This window comes from Mustela lutreola, chromosome 15 (assembly GCF_030435805.1).
Source record: "Mustela lutreola isolate mMusLut2 chromosome 15, mMusLut2.pri, whole genome shotgun sequence".
Lineage (NCBI taxonomy): Eukaryota > Metazoa > Chordata > Mammalia > Carnivora > Mustelidae > Mustela > Mustela lutreola.
Genome location: NC_081304.1, coordinates 2387152 through 2408713, shown reverse-complemented (window position 1 = coordinate 2408713; position 21562 = coordinate 2387152). Strand labels below are relative to the sequence as shown.

Sequence of the window (21562 nt, the reverse complement as noted above, 5' to 3'; positions counted from 1 at the left end):
ACAGGTTTGAAAGGCCCTTCTGGGTGGGGCCGGGGACGGTCCCCTCTGCGGGGCTGAGCTGTGGGGTCTGGACCATCCCTTCCGGAGGATGCGCTGCTCCCGCCCATGGCTTCCAGGCCCCATGTCTGCCTGCTTCCGACTCCAGGTTATGGCTGGGGCTGGCTTTCCAGCATGACTGGGAAGCAGCACACCCATCCCCCACAAGGACCAAGGTTTCCCTAAGGGGCACCACCAGCCTCGCTCATGTACCCTGTCTCCTGCTGCCCAGCCCCCCACTCCACCCCCCCACCCCGCCCAGAAGGCACTTGCCCAGCTGGCCTCAGGCAGGGGCACCCGGGCATGCAGCGTGCAGACGGGGTGGCGAGGCAGGCCCCGCAGACAGGAGCCAGCCCGCGGTGTAGACATCCAGGAGAGCTTGGCACTGCCCTCCGCCCCGTGCGGCGCAGAACGGGAAGGCACACACAGAACGGTGGAGAGCCAGCTTCAAGCCAAAGGTGCCGCTGTGGGGGCTAGGAGCTCGTCACCCCACCCCCCTGCTCCCGGAGAGCCCGGAACCACCCCAGCCTCCCCTGCCCAGCCTCCCGCAGTCCCCTCGGGGCCTGGCCTCGCAGGGGTGCTCGGTGGGCTGGTGAGGTGAGGGGAGCGGACACAGCTTCTCAACTCCACCCCCACCCCCCGCCCTGCAACAAGGTCAAATTCACCTTATTTGCCTCCTTAAAAAAGTTCCCAAATGCAAGACTCCAGCTTTTCCTGAAATCGGAGCCCTGGCAGGCGAGGCTCAATAAAACACTGTGTGCTTCCAGGCGCGCCGGGCCGGGCGCGGGGCCCCCACTTGCCGGGGGTTCCCAGGCCTTCCCCAGCCTTTCCTGAACTCCCCCACCGACCCCTCCGAGGCAGAGGCAGGAGCCTCCCTTGCTCCTGGCCCCGGACCGGGCCCTCCCTCCCGCACACCCTGGTCATTGGCCCCTTCTCCTTCCCCATCACGGAATCCCCCGGCATCTGGGGGCTCTTCTTGGGGGGCCCTCTGTGCCCAGCACCGGAACCTGCCACATGGGGGCCCGTACAGACCCCACGGGGCCTTTCGGAGGCGCCGGACAGCGTCTGTCTGTTGTCAGTGTGGTTTTATTTACTTTTCAGGGGAATCCACGGGAGGCAGAAGCGTGGCTGCGGTGGTGGTGACCAGTCCTGGGCTGGGGGCCCAACAGGTGATTGTACTCACAAACGAAACAAAACAAAACACAAAGAATTGCTTGCCATGGACAAGAGTAATCTGTTAATCAAGGTGGACCTGATCAAGGCAGAGCCCTGCCCTCCGAGCAGAGCCGCTGGAGAGAGGAGGGCCCTGGGTTCTGCCGGCGCCCGCCCCACCTAGAAATTCAATGCCACATATTTAAAGGGCCAGATGCCCGCAGGTCGCGTGCACCCCTGCCCTGCTCCCTGAAGGCTGAGGGAGGCCCCTCCCGGGGTCCAACAGTACTGACCCAGGAGGCCAGAGTCCCCGCTCAGGGGGTTTCTGCAGAAGGGTCAGACCTTGCCTGCACGGACTACATTCCCGCGGAAGAGCCTTGCACGCCTACGCAGACGCCTTGCAGGGGTGCTGAGGTTATGGTTCATGGTTGACTTTTCGTGGTGGCAGGAGTGGAGAGCGTGGGGTGAATGTTACAGAAGAGGCACAGAGAGATTCCCGTTGGCCGGGTACGCAGCAAGGTGGGCGTGAGAGGGAATGGGTTTGCTGACTCCCAAAGCAGGGAGAGCTCTGGAGCCAGGGGGCACGTTGCGGCTCTCGGGCAAGGCTGCTGAAGGCCAAGGTCAGTGGACTCTTCCCTGAGCGGCGGGTGTCAACCTTCTCATTCTACAGATGGGGAAACTGAGGCTCGACCCCACTTACCCCCTAGAGGGAGCCCAGGCCTCAGCCTTCATAACTTGGGAGGACATGAGCTGTTTATTTTGGGGCCGTTCCCTTTGAGCCAGGAACATCCAGGGACAGAATGTTTTCACTCCAAGGGACAGCCTTGCCGTGTGGCTTAGAAACACCGGCCTCAGGGGATCCTGGGTCTGGTTCCCTAGAGTCTCTGGGGATGTGGCATGCCCAGCCTCAGGCCACCTCCTCTGGCCCATTCCACACCCCTGCACGTGTGTGGGTCTTCCTGGGGGAACGCCTCTTCCTTCCTCCCTACGGGGTGGCCACCGGGGCCTCTGCTGGGCAAACCGGGAGAGGCTTCCTTCTCTTTGCCGCGTGAACCCTGGTGTTCCTGACACCCGCCAGCCTCCCTGCGGGGGAGGGGAGGCCAGATGGATGACTGAGGCTTCCGCCAGGCTCCGCTGTGAGCACATTCCCGTCGTCCTGAACCTGCCATGCTCTGGGTCATGTCTACCAAACAAGGAATGGCCACGAGAGCTTGGAGGGGCCTCCCAAAAACCAAGGGGGAAGCCACAGAGCACCACCCCCACCACGATGGCCCCCAGTCTTTGCCCCATTTCTGGACGGCCACCTGTCAAAGATCAGTGTGGCTGACCTCTGCCAGCCCCCACCACCTAGCCTGGGAGAAGCCACCGTCTTAGGACCAGAAGCTTTGTCCTGTCCGGCTGCCCTCCCCGGACGGGGCTTCAGGTTAGCCTCTTATGGAATAACTCAAAGGACACGTGCTTCAGGTCTGGGATTTGAAAACCTCCGTGTTGCTGGACACGCAGCCGATCAGAACAACACACCTACTCATGGCACGCAGATGGAGGCCCCCAAGGAGCCGGGCCACCTCTGCTGGACCGTAGACCGTCCTCTGTGCAGAGGGGCCCCCCCCAACCCCATCCACTCCCCACTGATGGGCTCAGGGACAAGAAATCCCACAACTTGTGGGTTCCAAATCTTCCTGGCTGGGACTTGAGTTGGAGCCTTCTGGAATAAGAACACTGTTCTCTGCACCTAACAACACGCAACCCTGCCAGCCTGCGCGGCCCCCACCCTTCCCAGCACCTTCCCGCCGTCCCTTTCTCTCTGGGAACGGGAACCCTCTCTGGGCCGGCGAGCCCCTGCCATGCGGCCCCGTCTACACTAGCAGGAGCGTATCAAAGGCTCCCTCTCTTCCCAGGGGCCCCGGCAACATCCTGGAACGTCAGCACAGACATTAGCGGGAGGGAAATTAAGTATGCGTGCGCACGCACACCAGCCAATAACATTAAGTGTCATTTAAAAAAATGGGTTAAATAAGCAGCATCACCGACAATGGCCGTGCCGGGCTGATTATCCCATATTTGCACGTTTGGGAGGTGGGGAGGCTAGAAGTCTAATGACGGAATTATCACCCTAATGCTTTCTGCCCACTGGGAAGAATCCTGGGGCTGCAGGGGTTTTGGCTGGCTTCCTCTAAATGCACCCAGATTAAGGGAGCCCTGCAAGGCGGGCCTTCCCCAGCCCTCCAGAGCAGCCTTTCCTCCAAGCGCCCACACTCCCAGGGCTTTGGTTCCTGAGATTTCAGCTGTTCTAGAGGCACAGATCTCCTGGGGGCCCGGCTCAGCACAGGGGCGTGCGTCGGGAGCAGTGGGGGGGGTGTGGCACTTGGCATGTTGTCTCGGGGAGCTGTGGGAGCCGGAACTCAGCATGAATGCCTTGTACTCAGGACCCTCCAAAGGGAAAGGATCCCTGGACACCTGCCGCCCCCTGCCCCCCCGCCAACAAATCCACAGCAGCCCGAAGGCACAAGGTGTCTCAGTAAAATGCGCGGCTGCTGCCTCCTAGATGGGGTGAGCTGAGAAGCATCCTTTTCCCCTCGGCATCTCCTGCCTTTCAAAGGGAAGTCCTGCCCCCTGACAGGAGAGTTCCCAGACAGGGCTATTTGGAACAAAACCTCCTGGAGGGGATGGCACACATACCCACAGCCCAGTTCCTCCCCCTCGGACTTCCTAGCCCCCTGCCATCACCATTCAGCTCCTCTTGCTAAAGGGAAGGTCTACTCCCCAGCTCTGGATGCTGAGTCCAGACATGGGACTTGCTTTAGCAATGGGATGTCAGCGAGGGTGGCCTCCCCTGAGGCTTGGGAAGGCACCTGTGCATTCCTGCTTCTGCACTTTCGTCTTGACCAAGGTCAGCTTGCGGGGGCGGGGTGGGGCAACAGACAGCGCCAGGTCTGGTCTCTACACACAGGAGCAGCCCCTCTGAGCCAAACATGGGCACACAGCCAGCCAAGACCAGAGGTGCCCAGTCTAAACCGCTGACCCTACATGGAGTGGGAGATGGGTCTGTGGGCTCTTCACTACGCGGCACGGTTGCAGGGGTGGCTAGCCGATGCTCCTCCTCACGGCGAGATGGTTTCTAGTGCCGGATCGGTACAGCATCTTTTCCACAGCAGACTGGGGGCCGGCACAGAAAGGCATCCAACCCCCTTTCCCAGACGTAGAGCAGGTGAGAAGTCCACCTCACCCAGCCTGGACCCTGCTGCAGGGCTGAAACGGCCAGCCCCCCAGGACCCGGGGACTGAGGGGGCTCCAGAGGGCTCTCCCCAGAAGGCTCTGGCAACTCGGAGATGCTGGAGGACTTGAGCTCATGGAAACAGACAAGCTTCGAAGAAGGTGGCGGGTAACTTCCTCTCTCCCATCGAAAAACATCTTTTGAACGTGGCACCAGCAGTGTGGCTGGCTCTCCGGGGAGAAGAGCGGAAAGAAGCCTCGGTAGGGCGGGGTCTCCACCAGGACTCTCGGCACTTCCCGGGTGTGCGGGAGAACTGGAGAAGGATTCGAGCCTCCATGAGCCCACCAGCTCAAGAATCGCTTTCTGTGCAGACAGCTGGATGCTTTCCAGCCGGCTGGGGGCTCCCACGCCTTCCTCTGTCCATTGTCACTAAATCCCAGAAGGAGCAACCGACAGAAATCTTCCGGAGGTGGGAGCGGAGTCCTGAGTGCCCGCTACATGACGGGGCCGCCACTGCGCCCAGCCACCTGCGAAGGCCCACGGTCACACCAAGCAGGCCCTGCAGGGAAGCAAAGGTCCTTCCAGGCCTCTCGGATGCCTCGTCCTGGGGGCTCAGCCTCCCCCAGAAGGTGGGGATTTCGCCTGCACGCCCAGGGCCCAGCCCATGCGGCCCCCAGCTGGCTGCCGTGTTCGGTGAGGCTGATCTTGACGTCTGAGACCCTCGTGGAGAACATGCGCCCCCAGCGTGGGAGAGGGCCCGACCACCCCCAGCAGCCCACGTCTCGGGCTCAGCGGCAGGCAGACTGCTTCACATCCCAGGAGGATAAAGTGCGTAATCAGCCACTGAAGAGCCCCCAGCTTCTCGGACCCTCAGGCTGCTCCTACACTTGTTTGTTCTGAAATCACCGGGTTTCTTCTTTTTTTCTTTTTCCAGACATCTTTGTATTAGCTTTGAAGCTGTGCAAAGCTGAGACTGGCCCGCTCAGGAAATGGGCCCTGATGAGGGGGCATGTTCAGCTCACAAAGATGTCCCTGGGCTGGACGGACCCCCTTCGGCTCTGCCTTCCTGTGCTGCTGGGTGAGCAGGCCCCCGGCTCCTTTCACACCGCCTGGCTGCGCTGCCTGCGTGGATGGAGCTGGAGGAGTCCCTGAGGCTCGCTGAGCCAAAGGCAGACCCCCGAGAAGCCAGCCGGCCCCCTCTCCAGGCAGAAGGACCGCACCTTCTGGCCTTGCTCTTTTGCTAGGTGACTTTTCTCTGGCCTTATGTCGTTAATACAAAAAGGTCCCCTTCCGGTTGCCCCAAGTCTCCCCTTTCCTCTCCACCCTCCCCTGACCCCTCCACACCCATTCCCCAACCCCTCCCCCATGCCCAGGCCCTCTGGGGTCGCTCCACCTTGGTCCAGCGCGGGGAGCCCCGCCTATCTGCGGAAACCGAAGCCTTCCCGCGGCGTCTTCCGGCCCTTCTTGCCTTCTCTGGCGGGCTTGGGCGAGGGCGTCTCCACGGTGCCCCCGTAGGGACAGCTCTCCGAGTCCGGGTGGTGGCCCGTGCACTCCACGGCCGGCATGTAGCCGCTGTCCCACATGCCGGTCCCGCACAGCTTACACAGGTCGTGCAGGCTGCAGGGAATGCGGGGCAGGAGGCGGAACTGGTACAGCAGGCTCCGCGCCTGCGAGAGAGGACAGGGCGCGGAGGGTGGCGCAGGCTCCCAAACGCCTTCCTCGGGAGGGTGAGCCCGGCGGCCCAGGGGCCCGTCTCAGTCCCTGCCCTTCCGTCTGTCCCCTCCGACTCAGCCCCGGGCTGGGACGCCCCAGCGCTCCGGCGGCCCCGTGGCGTCGCCTTTCGTCCTCCGCCCAGTCCGCTCGCGCGGCCGTGGACAGCGCTGTGCCCACTTCCTACCCACGCGACCGCTGGCCTCTGTGTCGCTCCTGCCAGCCCCCGAAGGCCACGACAGGCCTCCCACCTGGGGCATCGCAGGCGGAGACCGGGAAGTGGGGAGTGGTTAGCAGCATCCCGGCCCCTCCGCTAGCCGCGGGGGACCTGTGGCCACCCTCCCCCAACGCTGCCTTCTCAAGCTGCCCGCTCTGGGCAGAGGGCGGTGCCCAAGGGCGGGAGGGGGGGAGTGTCTGTCAAGCCGGACCACTTGGTCTCTCCACACGACGAAGGACTCTGGTGTCCCGGCCTGGAGGTGGACCAGCCCTGCGCCGCCGGGTCCGCACGGGGCGGGGCCTGCGCTCAAGCCCCGCCCCCATACTGGGGGCTCGGTGTGTGGGCGGGGCTCTGCGGCCAGGGGGCGGGGCTCTGCACACCAAGTGGGCGGGGCCGCGTGGGGGAGGGGCGCGCACTCACCTTCCGGAGAACCAGCTCCCCGTTCATGTGCATGGCCAGGTTTCCGAAGTGCAGGAGCATCTGGTCGGTGGCCAGCTGCTGCTCAATGACGTCATCCCCGTAGATGGCCACGATGGCCACGCAGATGAAAAGGTGGAAGTAATCGGTCTGAGGGGGAGAAGGGCGCAGGTGGCGGCTGGGGGCAGAGCTGTGGGGTGAGCCCTCTGGGCCCAGCCGCGTTCCCTGTTTGCCCACCTGCGCTCCGGCCAAGGTCAGTACTACACCCACAGGCTGCTGTGACATGCAAAGGGGCGGCCGCTCGAGCTACTCCTGCTGCTAGGTCCCCCCGGGGACACTCCATCACGGGGCCAGGCGGGAGCTTCCTCGGAAGGCTGGCCCTGGCTCACCGCGAAGAAGCCTATTCACAAAGGGCCGAGAAGAGCTCCTGACCGTCGGCGCTGGGTCAGAACGCGGCCAGTGGGCTGTGGACACGCCATCGAGAACGTTCTAGCAGCCACCCTCCGCTCAGCGCCTTCCTCCCTCCCGGCTGAACATCCCAACTCTTGCCCCAGAGATGACCCCTAAGTTTGTTGCTAAGAAATGGAGACATCCTAACAGGGAGGAGCGAGACAGCCCCGGGGGGCCCCCACGGAGCGTCGGGATGATCCTGCTGTCTTTCACTGTCTCCTCACGGACCCCACGGAGGACCCTGCTGCCCTCCCTAGAGACCACCTCACCCCAGGGCCCAGCAACACCAGGCACCCGGCAGGACGCCAGTGTGCCCACGCTTGACGGGGCTCTTCCTGTGAGCTCCCCCGCCCGGATGCTGGGAGGGGGCCCCGGATGCCGGGAGGGGGCACTGCCTTTGATTCACGTGGGCCCCCGAGGGCAGAGGAAGAGTAAGGAGCACCAGGAAGCCCGTGTTTAGTCTCCCAATGTCAACCGGCCAGCCGGACGGAACAGGGAGGCCAGCCGGGCGGAGCCCACAATTCTGGCAGAGGCTGGAGTCCGCAGACGCCCCACGCCCTGCCTGCCCGGGACAGACCGACCCCCAGGCTGCCCGGCCCCTTCCTTTGAACTAATCCGGAATGGATTTGTTCCTGCTTTGGCTCCTCAGCTGGGCCACGGCAGGAGACAGCAGGATTCCGGGAAGGGGTGTGTGTGCTGCTCCTCGGAGAGAGAAACATGGGGAGGAAGGGGTGAGGCGTGTCCCACACAGGGCTGGGCAGCAGGACAGGACTAACTCCATTCACAGGACAGGCCCGGGGCGGTCTGTCCCCCACAGACACAGGGCTCACTTCAGAAGAGCCCCCCACCAGCCCAGGACGCGTACTCCTGAGGAAGTAACCTACTCCCACTCCCAGCATTCAACCACCTCCCCCTGCACCCCTGCACCACAATGTCATCAAGGTGTGGGGCCAACACGGTCCAGGGGCTGAGAAACATCAACTGATCAGTGAACTTCACGCAGAATGGCGGCCGCTAGAGATGCCCAGAGGGGCCTCTCCTGCGGTTTCCGCTGGATTCCGTGACACTTAGGATGGAGACGAGCACAGGGATGGAAAGCGCCAGGCCAAGTGGCTCCGCCGGCTGGGTGGCGCGCAGAGTCCACCTGTGACGGGAGCCTAAACAGGGCGTCCCCTGCTGCTGGAGGAACATCGGTGGAGCCTTGCACAGCAGACGCGATGCAAAAAAACCACATGTGGCCCCGCATTTTGGCCCATCCGTGCTGTGCGTCCCCCGATGAATGCAGAGCGCCGGGCTCCCTCATTCAGGCGGGGCGCAGGGCGGGGGGGGCAGAGGGCGCGCGGGCAGGGTCAGAGACGGTTTGGGGCACCAGCATGGCCTCGGGGACTCAGAGACGCTCCTCCAGCGACGCCAGCGAGAGCGGACTGGGCCGGCTCACGCGTCTGCGGGCTGGCCGGGCTTCCCATCTGCCCGTCGGCTTCTCTAACGGAAGCTCCTGGGTTCCACGGCGAGGGCAGAGCTGGCCCTTGCAGAAAGGATCCTGGTACAACAACCGACAATAAAATTGTCGGTACAATATTTTTCTTTCTTTAAAGGCTGATGGATCCAAAGAGACTTGCTCATCTTTGAACACAGCCAGCTTGTTGCTCATTTGGGTGTTAAAGCCGCGTGACGAGGCCGCATGCTGCTCTCAGGGGCTTTGCAGCAGATATCTGGGGAGGGGTGGTGTGTCCTGGGCCCTCCTGAGGAGCTGACGGGGACGCAGGGTCTCAGGCTCTCTCCCTGAGCAGTTCCAGGCGTGCGGGGGGTGTGGGGGAGAGGAGGGCCTAGCGGCCTGGGCTGCAGGGGCCTGCTCACCCTCACAGATGTCTTTCGCACTGATTGGTTGTGGCAGCAGGGAGCGCGGCCACAGGACGCGGTAATGAGCTCAGTCAGTGGGCAATTCGCATCCGTTTCAGTTACTTGGGAGGCGAGCTATAGGCCTGAAACCAGCCCCAAAGGACAGGGGACAAGGGGCGGGACGAGAAAGCAGTGGGCTGGTGCAGGGCTGGTGTGCGGTCTCTGCAGGCTGGGGTTGCGGGGGTGGGAACCCCAGAACCGGTGCACAGCTACCCAGAAGCGGCCCTCCTTGAGGGTGTGGCCGGAGACCAGGGCCCAGCGCCCCGGCCTGGCTCACCTGGTAGTGGGCCCAGCAGGCCTCCCAGATCCGCAGCGCCTCGGCCTCGGGGAACTCGCGCTTGAAGCACAGCAGCAACCAGCGGTGGCAGAAGAGCATCTGCAGGCCGTCCTCGCCCAGCGACACCAGGTGCTGGTAGAAGCGCACGTGTGTCAGCCGCAGCAGCTCCCGCAGGTAGAGCTGAGGGCAAGGCCAGAACTGCTGAGCCCCCGGGCTCTGCCCAAGATGCCCCCTCCCCCTGAGGCCCTCCCACGGGCCCCCAGCCTGAGAAGCCCCCACCCCAGGCCCTGGGCCTCCCTTGGCTGCATCCGCACCTGCTGAACGTTATTCTGCTGTGGGAACCCAACTCCCCACCCCGCCTTGGCTCGCCACTCCCTGATTTCGGCGGGATCAGCTTCCCGGGGAGCAGGCTGCCCCGCCGCAGACGGGCAGCGGACGGGCAGGCTCCCCAGGCCTCAGACACCCCACAGGGCTGTTTCTGCCGTCCCCTCTTCCGGGGAAGGCGAGCAGATCACGCACGGAAACCCCCAACCACCTTCCCATCGCCAAGATCCACCATCCTCCAGAGCTGACTTCCAGCCGGGACGGGGCATTTCTGAACCTGAGGGCACTCGTTTCGGGCACGTCAGGTCACCACCAGGGCTGTGGGTGAGGGACAAGATCAAGGCTACTTGTGGCAACGCCCAGTTCGGGCTGCTGACTTCCGAACCCTGGAGAAGACCCGTCTCTGGCCGCTAAGGGTCACGGGGCCGTGTGCGGCCCAAGCCCATCAGGGGCCAATTGCGTCCGACCCCATAATTACCTCCCCAGGTGCCGTGGAAACCTGACATCAACGGACCCCATGCAGAGAGGGCAGCCGGGGTGGGGCGCGTGTGGGGGGAGCTGGGCAGGGTTCCCCGACTCTCAGGCCCCTCCCACACCAGGAGCCCATCATTCTCCCTGGAGACAGCTGCGAGGATCCTTTCTGATTGGCCAGCGTGAGCACCCTGCGGCCCACCTCCCCTACCCTCAGAGCTGCTGGGTCTTTCCCGTGAGGGGAGGCTGTGAGGAAGGGGTGATCGGGCTGGGCACTCCAGGAGAGGCCTGGGGCCTGGGTTGGGGCATGGCAACTGCCCAGGGGGCCTCAGGAGACTCCCCCAACCCTGCATCCTGTGTTGGACCCCTGCAGGGAGCAGCCCAGATGTCCCTGTGGCTTGGGACTGAGGAGGGGCGTGCGTTGCTCCCAGGAAGCTGGGTCTTCCCAGAGGCCCACGGCTAAGTCTCCAGGCTCCATTGGCAATGCCTGCCTTTCTGCCTGTGGACCCACAGCGGCCACGACACGCGCAGCCCCCAAGCTCTCCGGCGGCCAGGGCAGGAGGCGGCGTGCCCTCCCCCCGGCATGCTGTAACCCGCGTCCCCCAGCCTCACCAGCTGCTTCTCCATGTCCTTGTCCCGAGGGCTGCTGATGAAGATTGTGTTCTGCATCAGACCCACAAAGCACCAGAAGGTGTCCGATTCGTCCAGGACCTCGGCCAGGATGGGCGCCACCAGGTCTGACATGCCCTGGAAGTAGCCGATGGCCGGGTTATACACGGCGTAGTTCAGCAGGATCCTCCTAGGGGCGCAGGGCAGAGAGCAGGCGGTCAGCGAGAGGGGGGTCTTGACATGGCCCGCCCTTGCTGCGCTCTGGGTGGCCTGTCATCCAGTCTGAAGACCCCCCTTCACCTCGATCTCAGGGCAAGGGAGGCAGCTCTGGGGACTGTCCTCAGAGTCTAAGGAAATGGAGGGGCCTACGGTAGCCTCTTACCAGGCCCAGACCTCCAGAGCAGGGGAAAGAGGCACGTGGGTCTGATTTTCTTGATGGTCGCTGCCCACCCGGGACAAAGGGCAGGCTGGCAGGGACATTTTTACGAGCTGCTCATGTTGTGCAATCATTCATCAGACAGCAGAACGTCAGAGATGCCCACCTCGGGTTCTGTGTGGTCTCATCGCTGGGAGGCCCGGAGGGAGGCTCACCCAGGGCTGGTGGGAGCCAAGCCAGCCAGGCCTGGTGGAGGCCCAGGGGATGGGAGGCTTTGTTGGTCCCCTGGGGAGGGACTGGCCACACGACGTTGACCGATTTGCCTAAATAAAATAGCTCACGAACCTCCACTTCTGGACCTGAAGGCGGACCCCAGCCCTGCTGCTAACCCGCTCCTTCGCAGGTAGCCGGTGGAGGGGACCCGCGGGGGGAGGTGACCCAGAGTGGCAGGTGAGGAGGTGGAGGGGGACGCAGGGCTGTCCTCCCGGCAGGGAGAAGCCCGCTGGCGGGGAAGGCGTACCTCATGCTCTCCACGTTCGGGTTGTCTTCGCCGCGGAAGAACTGGTTGCTGCGATCCGTCCGCACCACGTCCTTGTCCACGGTGAACTGCACGTCGCGCCAGAAGGCTCTGTGCTCTTCCGGGGTCATGGAGAGCCTGTGGGGGGCCTGGGGCTCAGCGAGCGGCACATGCCCGCCCATCCCTGGTCCTGATGGGGGCTGGGCCGCTGCCCCGTCAAACCCTCTGGCTCCCCACTAACTTGGGGAGGGCATTGCGGGGGAGTGAAGCTGGCCACCGCCTGCCCACCGGGGCTCAGCCAGGCCGGGACAGACCTCAGCCATTGGCTGGTGCCCCCCTCCTTTGGTGTTCTCAGCGGGGTGTCGCTGCTGAGCTCTCAGACCCTGACACGGAGCTAAGGAGAGCAAGGCCGAGCCCCAGGGATAATGACGCCTCTTATCCAAGCCTATCAGCCCGTGCCTGGGACCCATCTTCCCAGGAGAGTCTGGGTCACAGAACATAATATCAGTGCGGGACTGCACGCCCATCGCCTGGTCGGCTGACTCCCCCCGGGTGGCCGGCAGGGTGGGCTGGAGGGCTGGTGCGGGGCGGGGGGGGGGGTGTGTGTGGCTTACCTCTTCTGCTGGATCTCAGCGTACTCCCGACGCTTCTGCGCCCGCAGTGCCTCCCTCTCCTGCGAGGTGGACTCGTGGTTGTAATATCGCAGCAGGAAAGGCCAGACCTCCCCCCGGATTGACACATCAATGCCTCCGAAGAAAATGGCCTGCAGGAAGCGGCAAAAGTTGGGGAGGGGCCAACACAGGGCGGCTCAAAGCACCCCCCAATCCGGGGGGATTTGTGTTTTGGGGGCTTTGCTGGGCCTGGGTGACAACTGATGCCTTGATTCAGGTCGCTGTGATTTGCACATGTTTGGAGGGAAAGTGGCAGCCCTCCATTCCCATACAGGACACAGCCAGGCTCATTTCAATGTCAATGCCCGCCCCGGTGGGGCACTCAGATTAACGTGTTGTTCTCACGTCATGGCCTAATCCCGGTTTTGGAAGCGCCGCATTTTACCCCAAGCGGCTCTATGCAGCCGGCCGCCGGGTACCCCAAACCCGCTCCGGAGGGTTCCTTTTCAACACACGGAGCCTGGACTGCTTTACCGGCCGGGCTCACACCGCGCCTCCCTGCTCGAGGGGGCAGCCCCCAGGAGGCGGCCCCGGCCCCCCTGCCCCGCTCACCTTGCGCAGTTTGTACCCCTCCTCCACCTGGCCCAGCTCATTCAGGTGCCGCAGCCAGGCCGCCACGTCCAGCCGCTTGTACATGCTCTCCTCGGGGTGCGTCTCCGAGGACGGCAGTTTGGGGCGGCGGATGGAGAACTGCATGCACGTCTTTTCGTCGGCGACCTGCTGGCCGGGAGGGAAGCTCCAGGAGATGAGCACCTGGTGGGGGGGCGGGTCGCCCGAAGCCAGCCTGCTCTCCCCAGGACGGAAAAGCCCCCTCTCCCTCCCCAGAAAGGACGGGGCGCTCTCCCCACATACAAACCCCTAACCGGCAAGTGTAATTAGACGCAATTAAAATGAAAATACCTTCATCTTCACATCGGTTTCCCGGGTCGCCGGGCTCCTCCCGCCCCTCCCACCGACCCACCCACCGGCCGACACACCACGGCCCCCCTGGCCGCCACCCCCACTCTCCCCGCGACCCCCGGCCCGCCGCAAAAAACGGAATTAATGCCTCGTTCGGCCCAACTTCCCTCTGCCGGGAGGGCCTGCAATAAATTACATGTGATTGGCCACAAACAAAGGGACCGCTGTTCCCCGAGCAGGGAGCCCGCCTGTCAGGTTGTCTCCACGGGCAGTCACGAATCCAGGGCAAAACTGCGGCTGACATTTAATTCAAAAATCAAAGGTTGCTCGATGTAGGGGGAAAGCAAGCCACACTACTGTAATAAGGGGAGCCAGCAGGAGGCTCGGTGGGAAGGAAGGGGAGCTCCAAGTCAGCCCCTTTCTAATAAGCACAGACGGTCTCTCGAACAGATAATTAAAGAGTTCTTATCACATTTGTATGTAGATTGAGCAAAATACGGCAGGAAATCTTGTCAAAACATGGTTTCTCGAGCGCAGAGCACTGACTTCCCAAGGAGCCGGCGTCCTGCCCTACCAGCACCCCCAGCGACTAGCCACTGCCGGGGGTGGGGGGAGCAGGGTCACGGTCACGCCCTGCACCTGGTGAGGCTTCTGTGGGTGGGGGGAGCCCTGGACCCCCCGGGTAGGCTTGAAGGGCAGGGGGTGGGTCTGGCAGGGGCGGGTGAGTGGAGCCGGGGCTGGGGCCTCTCCACACCCCTCCCCCGAGGCAGCGCCCTTCAGCCTCCCGCACCCCGGCTACCTGGTCCTTGAGCTGCGTCTCCGCGCAGTACTTCCAGCGCTGAAACACGTCGGACAGCTTGTCCAGGCCGCCGTGGTGGAAGTGGAAAACCTTGTACTGGCTCTCGCGGCTGGCGACCACCAGCTGGCCGCTGGTGCAGGCCTCATCGCTGGGCCGCCGCGCGGGGGAGGGGAACGGGGCAATGAGTATGCCAACGCGGGCTTCTATTTCCCAGGATAATCAGAGGTCTCTGTCCCTGACCCCAGAGGCAGGACCCACAAAGGCCCCTGGAGTTTGGCCGCTGACCGCGGGCGGACAACACGGCACCGCACAGAACCACCACCACCACCCCCTTGGCTGAAGGAGGAAAGTAACCCTGTCCTGGGGACTCCTGTCCTCGCTCCCTGGACAGCTGCCTGAGAGGCCTTGTGTCCGACCCCCCCCCCCCCATATGCTCCCTCCTCTCAGGGACATCCGGGGGGATGGCATTCGTGGAATCCGGTTTTGAACCCAGGTGGTATGGACGCTGAGAGAGCCTCCTCCATCAGCCTGGGCTGGACCCCTCTCCCTCCGGGGAAACTCACTGCACACCCAGCCCAACCTCGCCTGCCCTTCCATAAACGGGACCCTCCAGGGACACGCCTGCTTGGAGCAGGTCTTCCACTGGGGCTATTCCGTGGCTGGGCCACTGGGCTTTTCAGGAGAGAATGGATGCAGCCACGAGACAGGACACGATTGGTCCGCCCCCCACGAGAAAGGGGAGCCTCCCTCTGGAAAGCCACGGCCACATCCCGCACACACAGGCTGAACTGCAGACCCGGTCCGTGGGTGACCCGGAAGCAGACCGCAGCTGCTCTCTGTGCAGCCCCGTCCGGCTGTTTCTCCAAGCCAGACTCTCAAGCCACAGCCCGCCACCGTCACCCTGAAGGCCGGTGGAAGAGTCTGGTAGCTGGCCCAACCCGGTTCCTGGGAGTGGGCATCCTGGGGTACCCCTGCCCTCCAGCCTAGTGATGCTGGGGAGGCCAACATTTGGGAAGACCCGAAGCCCTGCCCGCCAGGACCCCCGGCACCACCAGCCGCCTTCCCGGAAGCGGCCCACAGAGGCTCTCACCTGAAGAAGAGGCGGAGGGAGCGCATCTGCCCCAGGTCCACGCGGAACACACCGCAGATCTGCTCCAGGGCGCAGGCCCTCTGGGGCTCGTCCCAGCGAGGGGTCTGCAGGAGGCCGGGGCCGTCCGGGAACCGCAGCTGGGCGTCGGCACTAGAGGGGGAGCTGGTGGGGCAGGTCGCAGGGTGGCCACACGGTTGGTTCCCTGCCCACGCAGCCATAGGCACAGGGCAGGGAGGGTGTGGGGAGACACTCAACCTGGGCCCGGACGCGAACACACGCACAGAGGGGACTGGAGGCACCGCGTGGGTGGCGGGCCAAGGAACTGAAAGAGGCCCATTCTCATGTGGAAGTGAAAGTGTGCTTGCAACCAGGGTGCACCCCGTGTCAACCGAGGCGGTAAGTGGCCCTGATGGCAGATGAGGTCACTCTGACAAGCCCTCACTATGCGACCTGGGCAGGTCCCCAGGCCCCTTTGAGCCTTCCTGTCCCCGGGTGCAAAGTGGGGATAATCCCAGGGCCTTGTGCAGGATCGCCGGGCCCCCTGCTGTCCTGTGACCGCATTAGACAGCAGGGCCTTCCATGCAAGTCTTGTGAAGTTCTCACTTTCCCGAAAAAACTCTGGTTCTGTTTATGGTTCAGTAGGAGAAGATGAGGGCTACTGATGCTGGTAACACGGATAATGAACATTTATTAAACATTTAGTCTGGGCCTGGCCCTCCGGTTCATTTAGTACGTATAATCCTCAAATAATCCTTCTAAATGAGTAATGTCATGACCCCCACCTTGAACAGAAGAGGAACTGAGGCCCAGAGAGGTTAAGCAGCTTGCCCAAGGTCATACAGCTAGCAGGTGGCGCAGCTGGGATCTGAACCCAGCTCTGTGGCCCAGGTCCTCATCAGCAGATGCTTTGTCTCTGAGTTCCAAGTTCAGCAACAACACAACCCCACCTATTCTGTTTTATTTATTTATTTAAGATTTTTATTTATTTATTTGAGAGAGAGTGCATGTCCTAGCAGGGGGAGGGGCAGAGGGAGAAGCAGACCTCCCGCCAAGCAGGGAGCCCCACGCAGGACTCGATCCCAGGACGCTGGGATCACGACTTGAGCCGAAGACAGACATTTAACCGACCGAGCCACCCAGGCGCCCTATTTTGTTTTTGTTTTTGTTTTTAATTTAAAGTTCACAAATTTGTTCAAAACCCCAGTTGCAAAATATTCTCTTACACGGGTTCAGCCCTACCATAGGTTAAATACCGCCAGCAATACCTAGCAAATGCCCATGGAAATGCCAGCAGAGCAAAGCACGCATCAGTTCCAGGCCCCCAACCCCAGCATCCTACAAAGATGTCACAGCGATCGCTTCACCCTGCTTCCCTGTTCTCACCCAGAGCACAAGAGTGTCGGAGACGAGCAATCCCGGGGCACCTCCTCCTCCAGGAGGCACCCGGTCTCTCCGGGCAGTTCAAGCACAATCCCTCATAACTTGGAACTTCCTCAAAGATAAAGCCCGGCTGTTTAGAACCGTTGCTGCTTCTAGAACAACAGCGTCCCGTGTAGGCCGAGCCGGGTCCTACCATTTCCGCGGGGGCCCTTGGGCTTTCCAACGGGATGGATTCCGGTAGCTGGGTGGGGAGGGAGGTAGATGAGCTGATCCACTGTGGCCACGGAGCCAACTCAGACCCAAAAAGGCTGAGGCAGTTGCCGCCTTCCAGAGTGGACCCTGACTGGGCTGCACTACACAGTCATTGTGTGCAAAACAAGGCCAGTCGCAGGCCTGAAGACAGCCCCCCCACCACGTCACTCGTGTGGCATCTCATAATCTCCTTATTGAACAATGAGGCCCCAGCGGCCGGGAGATCGTGGGCTCCGCATGCTTCCCAGGCTGGCCGGCCCATCCCGGGCTCGCCTCCAAACCCGGCTGGAGGGAGGCCCCCGAAGAGGGGCGTTCTTCCCAGCCCAGTCCCCCCCACCCCACATCACGCAGCACCACCCTCCCAGACCTGCAACCCTCCCGCACACGCTGTTGCCGCCCACTAAACCCACAGCGCCGGCCACGCTTTCCAGAAAACAGAACCAGGAAGGACACTCAGTCTGACACAGTGGGGGGGTGGAAGACCCCCGCTCCACTGCCGTGGCCGGGAGCACAGCCTCCCTGGAGCAGAGGGGCCAGTTTCAAACCAGGAGAGGGCCCCAGAGAGAGGCTCTGCCACACACCTTCCGGGGCCAGCTTGTCTCCAGGCAGAAGGCTGCTACACCCTTTCCCGGCTCCTCAGGGGGACATCATTTGCATTAATTCATTGATTGATCAATTAATTCAAGACACTGTGCTGGGGACCGACCACTGGGGCGCCATTGACTTTACCGTGTCAGCTGACTCAAAAGGGTTAGGATGAAGAGGAACGAGAACAGATTTTAGAGGTTTGGCTATTTTAAAAATGTTAAAATCTGGCCCCAATGCCTCTTTGACTTTGAGAACCACAACAGTTTTGGCGGTTTTCTCCTCCCTGTTCAAGCTTTACTCTGAAAAGAGACCCTTCCGATATATACCCCAGTCACCTGCTGCCGTGTAACAAGTGACTCCACAACTTCGCAGCTTAAAAGACAACCCCGTCTTCTTTGCTCCCAGTTTCGGCTGGGGGCGCCGGGCTGAGTCAGGCACTCTGCTGGGCGCTCAGGCAGCTGTAGCAGGTGCATGGAGGTGGGGGGGGGGGAACGTGGCCTCTGTCCACAAGTTCTAGGGCTGTCAGTGGCACTTCTCACCCCTCGTGGCACCTCGCCACCTGTCCCCGGCCTTCCTTACATGGCAGCCAGCCCAGCAGCGGGCAAGGCGAGGCAAGGCGAGGTACCTGCTGCCCGGCATCCTGAGCCAGGTCTGGACTCGCCTACGTCACTTACACCGAGTCCCACTGGCCAAAGCTACCGGTGGGTGGGCCGGAGGGCAGGGACACGCGCAGAGAATCCGACCCTGCCCCTGTGTTCAGCCTTGACCTTGCGGGGGGGCTTTGCTTTTTTCGTTTCTCTTTCTGCATTTGGGTGAGATCCTCAGAAAACAACAAAAACTAAGAGATGCTACATTCCTTGGAGTTTGGCGCCTTCTGGCTCTATCTGGGACGCATTTTTAACATGCAGCATTTCGGGAGAGATTGCCTAAATCAACCGTCCGCTTCATTTTCATGCACCACGCACAGTAATTTTATGAACAGCCCAAATTACACACGGCGCATTTGAATATTCTTAAAACCAAACTGTTCTCCACGTGCAAATAGATAAAAAAATACAAACTGTGCTGATTTCCATTTCCCCAGATCTCATGTCCTTACTCTTGTTTTCCTCTGGCTTCAAAGTTCGCAGACATTCAGCTGGAGGGTTCAACGACCGCGTGTTCTCTGCCAGGACCACGCTGGGAGTCGGAGACGCAGACGCCACCAAGAAGTCATTCCCTCGTGGCAGTGGGTCTTGGTGGGGCAATAGATGTCACGCTAGGTGACCGAGGTGGCCTACTCCATGGAGACCCAAGGCTTCCATCAACTTTGCTTTAGTTTGAACCCGTGGAGCCCCAGTGGTCAGTCCCCAGCACAGTGTCTTGAATTAATTGATCAATCAATGAATTAATGCAAATGATGTCCCCCTGAGGAGCCGGGAAAGGGTGTAGCAGCCTTCTGCCTGGAGACAAGCTGGCCCCGGAAGGTGTGTGGCAGAGCCTCTCTCTGGGGCCCTCTCCTGGTTTGAAACTGGCCCCTCTGCTCCAGGGAGGCTGTGCTCCCGGCCACGGCAGTGGAGCGGGGGTCTTCCACCCCCCCCACTGTGTCAGACTGAGTGTCCTTCCTGGTTCTGTTTTCTGGAAAGCGTGGCCGGCGCTGTGGGTTTAGTGGGCGGCAACAGCGTGTGCGGGAGGGTTGCAGGTCTGGGAGGGTGGTGCTGCGTGATGTGGGGTGGTTGGGGGGAGGCCGGGGGACTGGGCTGGGAAGAACGCCACCCTTTGGGGGCCCCTCGTAATTTCCAAAACTTGGAAGCAAGCATGGTGTCCTTCAGGAGGTGAATAAACAAACTTTAGCACATCCAGACAAGGGAATATTACTCAGCGCTAAAAAGAAACAAGCTACCGAGCCATGGAAAGACGTGGGGGAACCCTGAATGCACCTCACCAAGGGAAAGATGCGGGCCGGAAAATGCCACCAACTGTGTGAGTCCAACTATATGACACCCCGGAAAAAAAACTATGGACAGGGTTAAAGGATCGGTGGTTGTCAGGAGTTCGGTGGGAGAAGGAGGAACAAGCAGAGCCGGAGGGTTTTTAGGGAGTGAAATTACAGGCCCTTGAGCAACGCCGGTTTGAACTAGACGGGTCCACTTCACGCGGGTTTTTCCCCCATGAGTTCAGTCTCGTACTGTAAGTGTATTTTCTCTTCCTTATGATTTTCTTAATAACATTTTTTCTCTAGCTTGTTTTATTTTAAGACTACAGTACATGATACATATACAAAATATGTGTTATTGGTTTTTTATGATAATGGTAAGGCTTCTGATCAGCAGTAGGCTATTCGTAGTTAAGTTTTTGGAGAGTCTAAAGTTATATGGGGATTCCTGAGTGTGGGGGGGGTTGGCACTCCTAACTGCCACATTGTCCAAAGGTCAAGTGTACTCTGCATGATGCTATAATGGTAGATCTACGTTACTATACATTTGTTAAAACCCACCGGATGTGCACCAAGAGTGAGCTCTCACGTAGACTACGGACTCGGGGTGGTCACGATTTGTCGATGTGGGTTTATCAGTTGTAACAAATGCACCCTGTGGGGTGGGGGGCTGACAGCGAGGGAGGCTGTGCACCTGCCAAAGCAAGAGGTGTCTAGGAGGTCACTCTAGCTTCCTCTCGACTTTTGTATGAACCTAAAATTGCTCTGAAAAATAATATCCCTTAAAACAAAACAAAACAAAACAAAATAAGAGGAAGCCTAAGGAGGGGCGTCTGGGTGGCTCAGTGGGTTGAAGCCTCTGCCTTCGGCTCGGGTCATGGTCTCAGGGTCCTAGGATGGAGTCCCGCATCGGGCTCTCTGCTTAGCAGGGAGCCTGCTTCCTCCTCTCTCTCTCTGCCTGCCTCTCTGCCTGCCTGTGATCTCTGTCTATTAAATAAATAAATAAAATCTTAAAAAAAAAAAATAAAGAAGAAGAAGAAGCCTAAGGAGATACACACACACACACACACACACACACACGACAAGGAGTCATAGTTTTAATAGGTAAAAATGTGTGTAAACTAAACCAAAACAAAAGAAAGTCCAACAGAAAAGTGGCAAAAGGACAAGAAAAAAACAACTCACCAGAGAATAAATACAATAACCAGTAAAATCTCCATGTGCAGGGTAACGAACTAATGCAAATAAAAGAAGATACTATCTGGGGGGAGGTCAAGGTCCATGAAATTGGCAACAACCAAAACCCACAAAATGTGGTGTAGGTAAGGTTTTGGGAAAACAGACACTCGTACACAGGCAGGGGTGGGGAGGTGCTGTATATGGGTCAAATTTCTCTTTCTGGCAATTTAGAAACAGGATGCTAAAGCCTTAAAAATATTTATACATTTTGACCCTTTGCCTTCATCTGTAGATATTGATCCTAAGAAAACAACCAGAGACGCCCCCACAAAAAAAGAATAAATACAGAAAAATCATTTGGCAAAAATCCAACACTTATTCATCACAAAAACCATCAGCAACGTAGGCATACGAGGGAACCTCCTCAAGTTGATAAAGGTCATCTAGGTACATTTTACAGTTGACATCATACTCGATGACTAGAGACTGGATCGTTTCCCCCGTGGTCAGGACAAGGTTAGCACGTCTGTTTTCATCCCTTCTGTTCAGTATGGCACTGGGGGCTCTAGCCTCTGCCTAAGGCAAGAAAAGAAACTAAAGGTATGAAGATCAAAAAGAAGAAGTAAAACTGTTTCTGCGTGCAGATGACATAATTCTTTATGTGAAAAAAAAACCCTTGAAATTTACAAGACGACTAATAGAACTAAGAAGTAAATTTAGCAAGATTGCAGGATAAAAGGTTAATGTAGGGGCGCCTGGGTGGCTCAGTGGGTTAAAGCCTCTGCCTTCGGCTCAGGTCATGATCCCAGGGTCCTGGGATCGAGCCCCACATCGGGCTCCCTGCTCAGCGGGGAGCCTGCTTCCTCCTTTCTCTCTGCCTGCCTCTCTGCCTACTTGTGATTTCTGTCTGTCAAGAAAAATAAATAAAATCTTTATAAAAGGTTAATGTAGACAAGTTAATTGCATTCTTAAAAACTTAGCAACAGACAATTGGCAATTATAATAAAAAATTCCTTTTATAGCGCCCCCTCCAAAAAACCTCTATATAAAATACTTCAGAATAAGTCTAGCCAATGACATTTGATACTCTACACTGAAAAAGACAAATCTTGCTGAGAG

General features: G+C 60.0%; 1 protein-coding gene across 4 annotated transcripts in view; it reads right to left on the bottom strand.

Annotated features, from left to right (window-relative positions):
- Positions 1–1104: 1104 nt before the first annotated feature.
- TBC1D16 (TBC1 domain family member 16) overlaps positions 1105–21562 on the bottom strand; it is a 73317-nt gene continuing 52859 nt past the window's right edge. For 2 of the 4 annotated variants that reach the window (XM_059147333.1, XM_059147336.1), the window contains 10 exons: positions 15130–15291; positions 14040–14187; positions 12893–13060; positions 12284–12432; positions 11673–11807; positions 10780–10966; positions 9373–9552; positions 6750–6896; positions 5796–6069; positions 1105–5524 (listed from right to left, as the gene is read on the bottom strand). In XM_059147333.1, coding sequence (XP_059003316.1) covers positions 5821–6069; positions 6750–6896; positions 9373–9552; positions 10780–10966; positions 11673–11807; positions 12284–12432; positions 12893–13060; positions 14040–14187; positions 15130–15291 — 1525 coding nt within the window. In that variant the 3' untranslated portion in view covers positions 1105–5524; positions 5796–5820. The remainder of the gene's footprint in view (positions 5525–5795; positions 6070–6749; positions 6897–9372; positions 9553–10779; positions 10967–11672; positions 11808–12283; positions 12433–12892; positions 13061–14039; positions 14188–15129; positions 15292–21562) is intronic. The other 2 variants (XM_059147335.1, XM_059147334.1) reach the window with 2 other exon arrangements.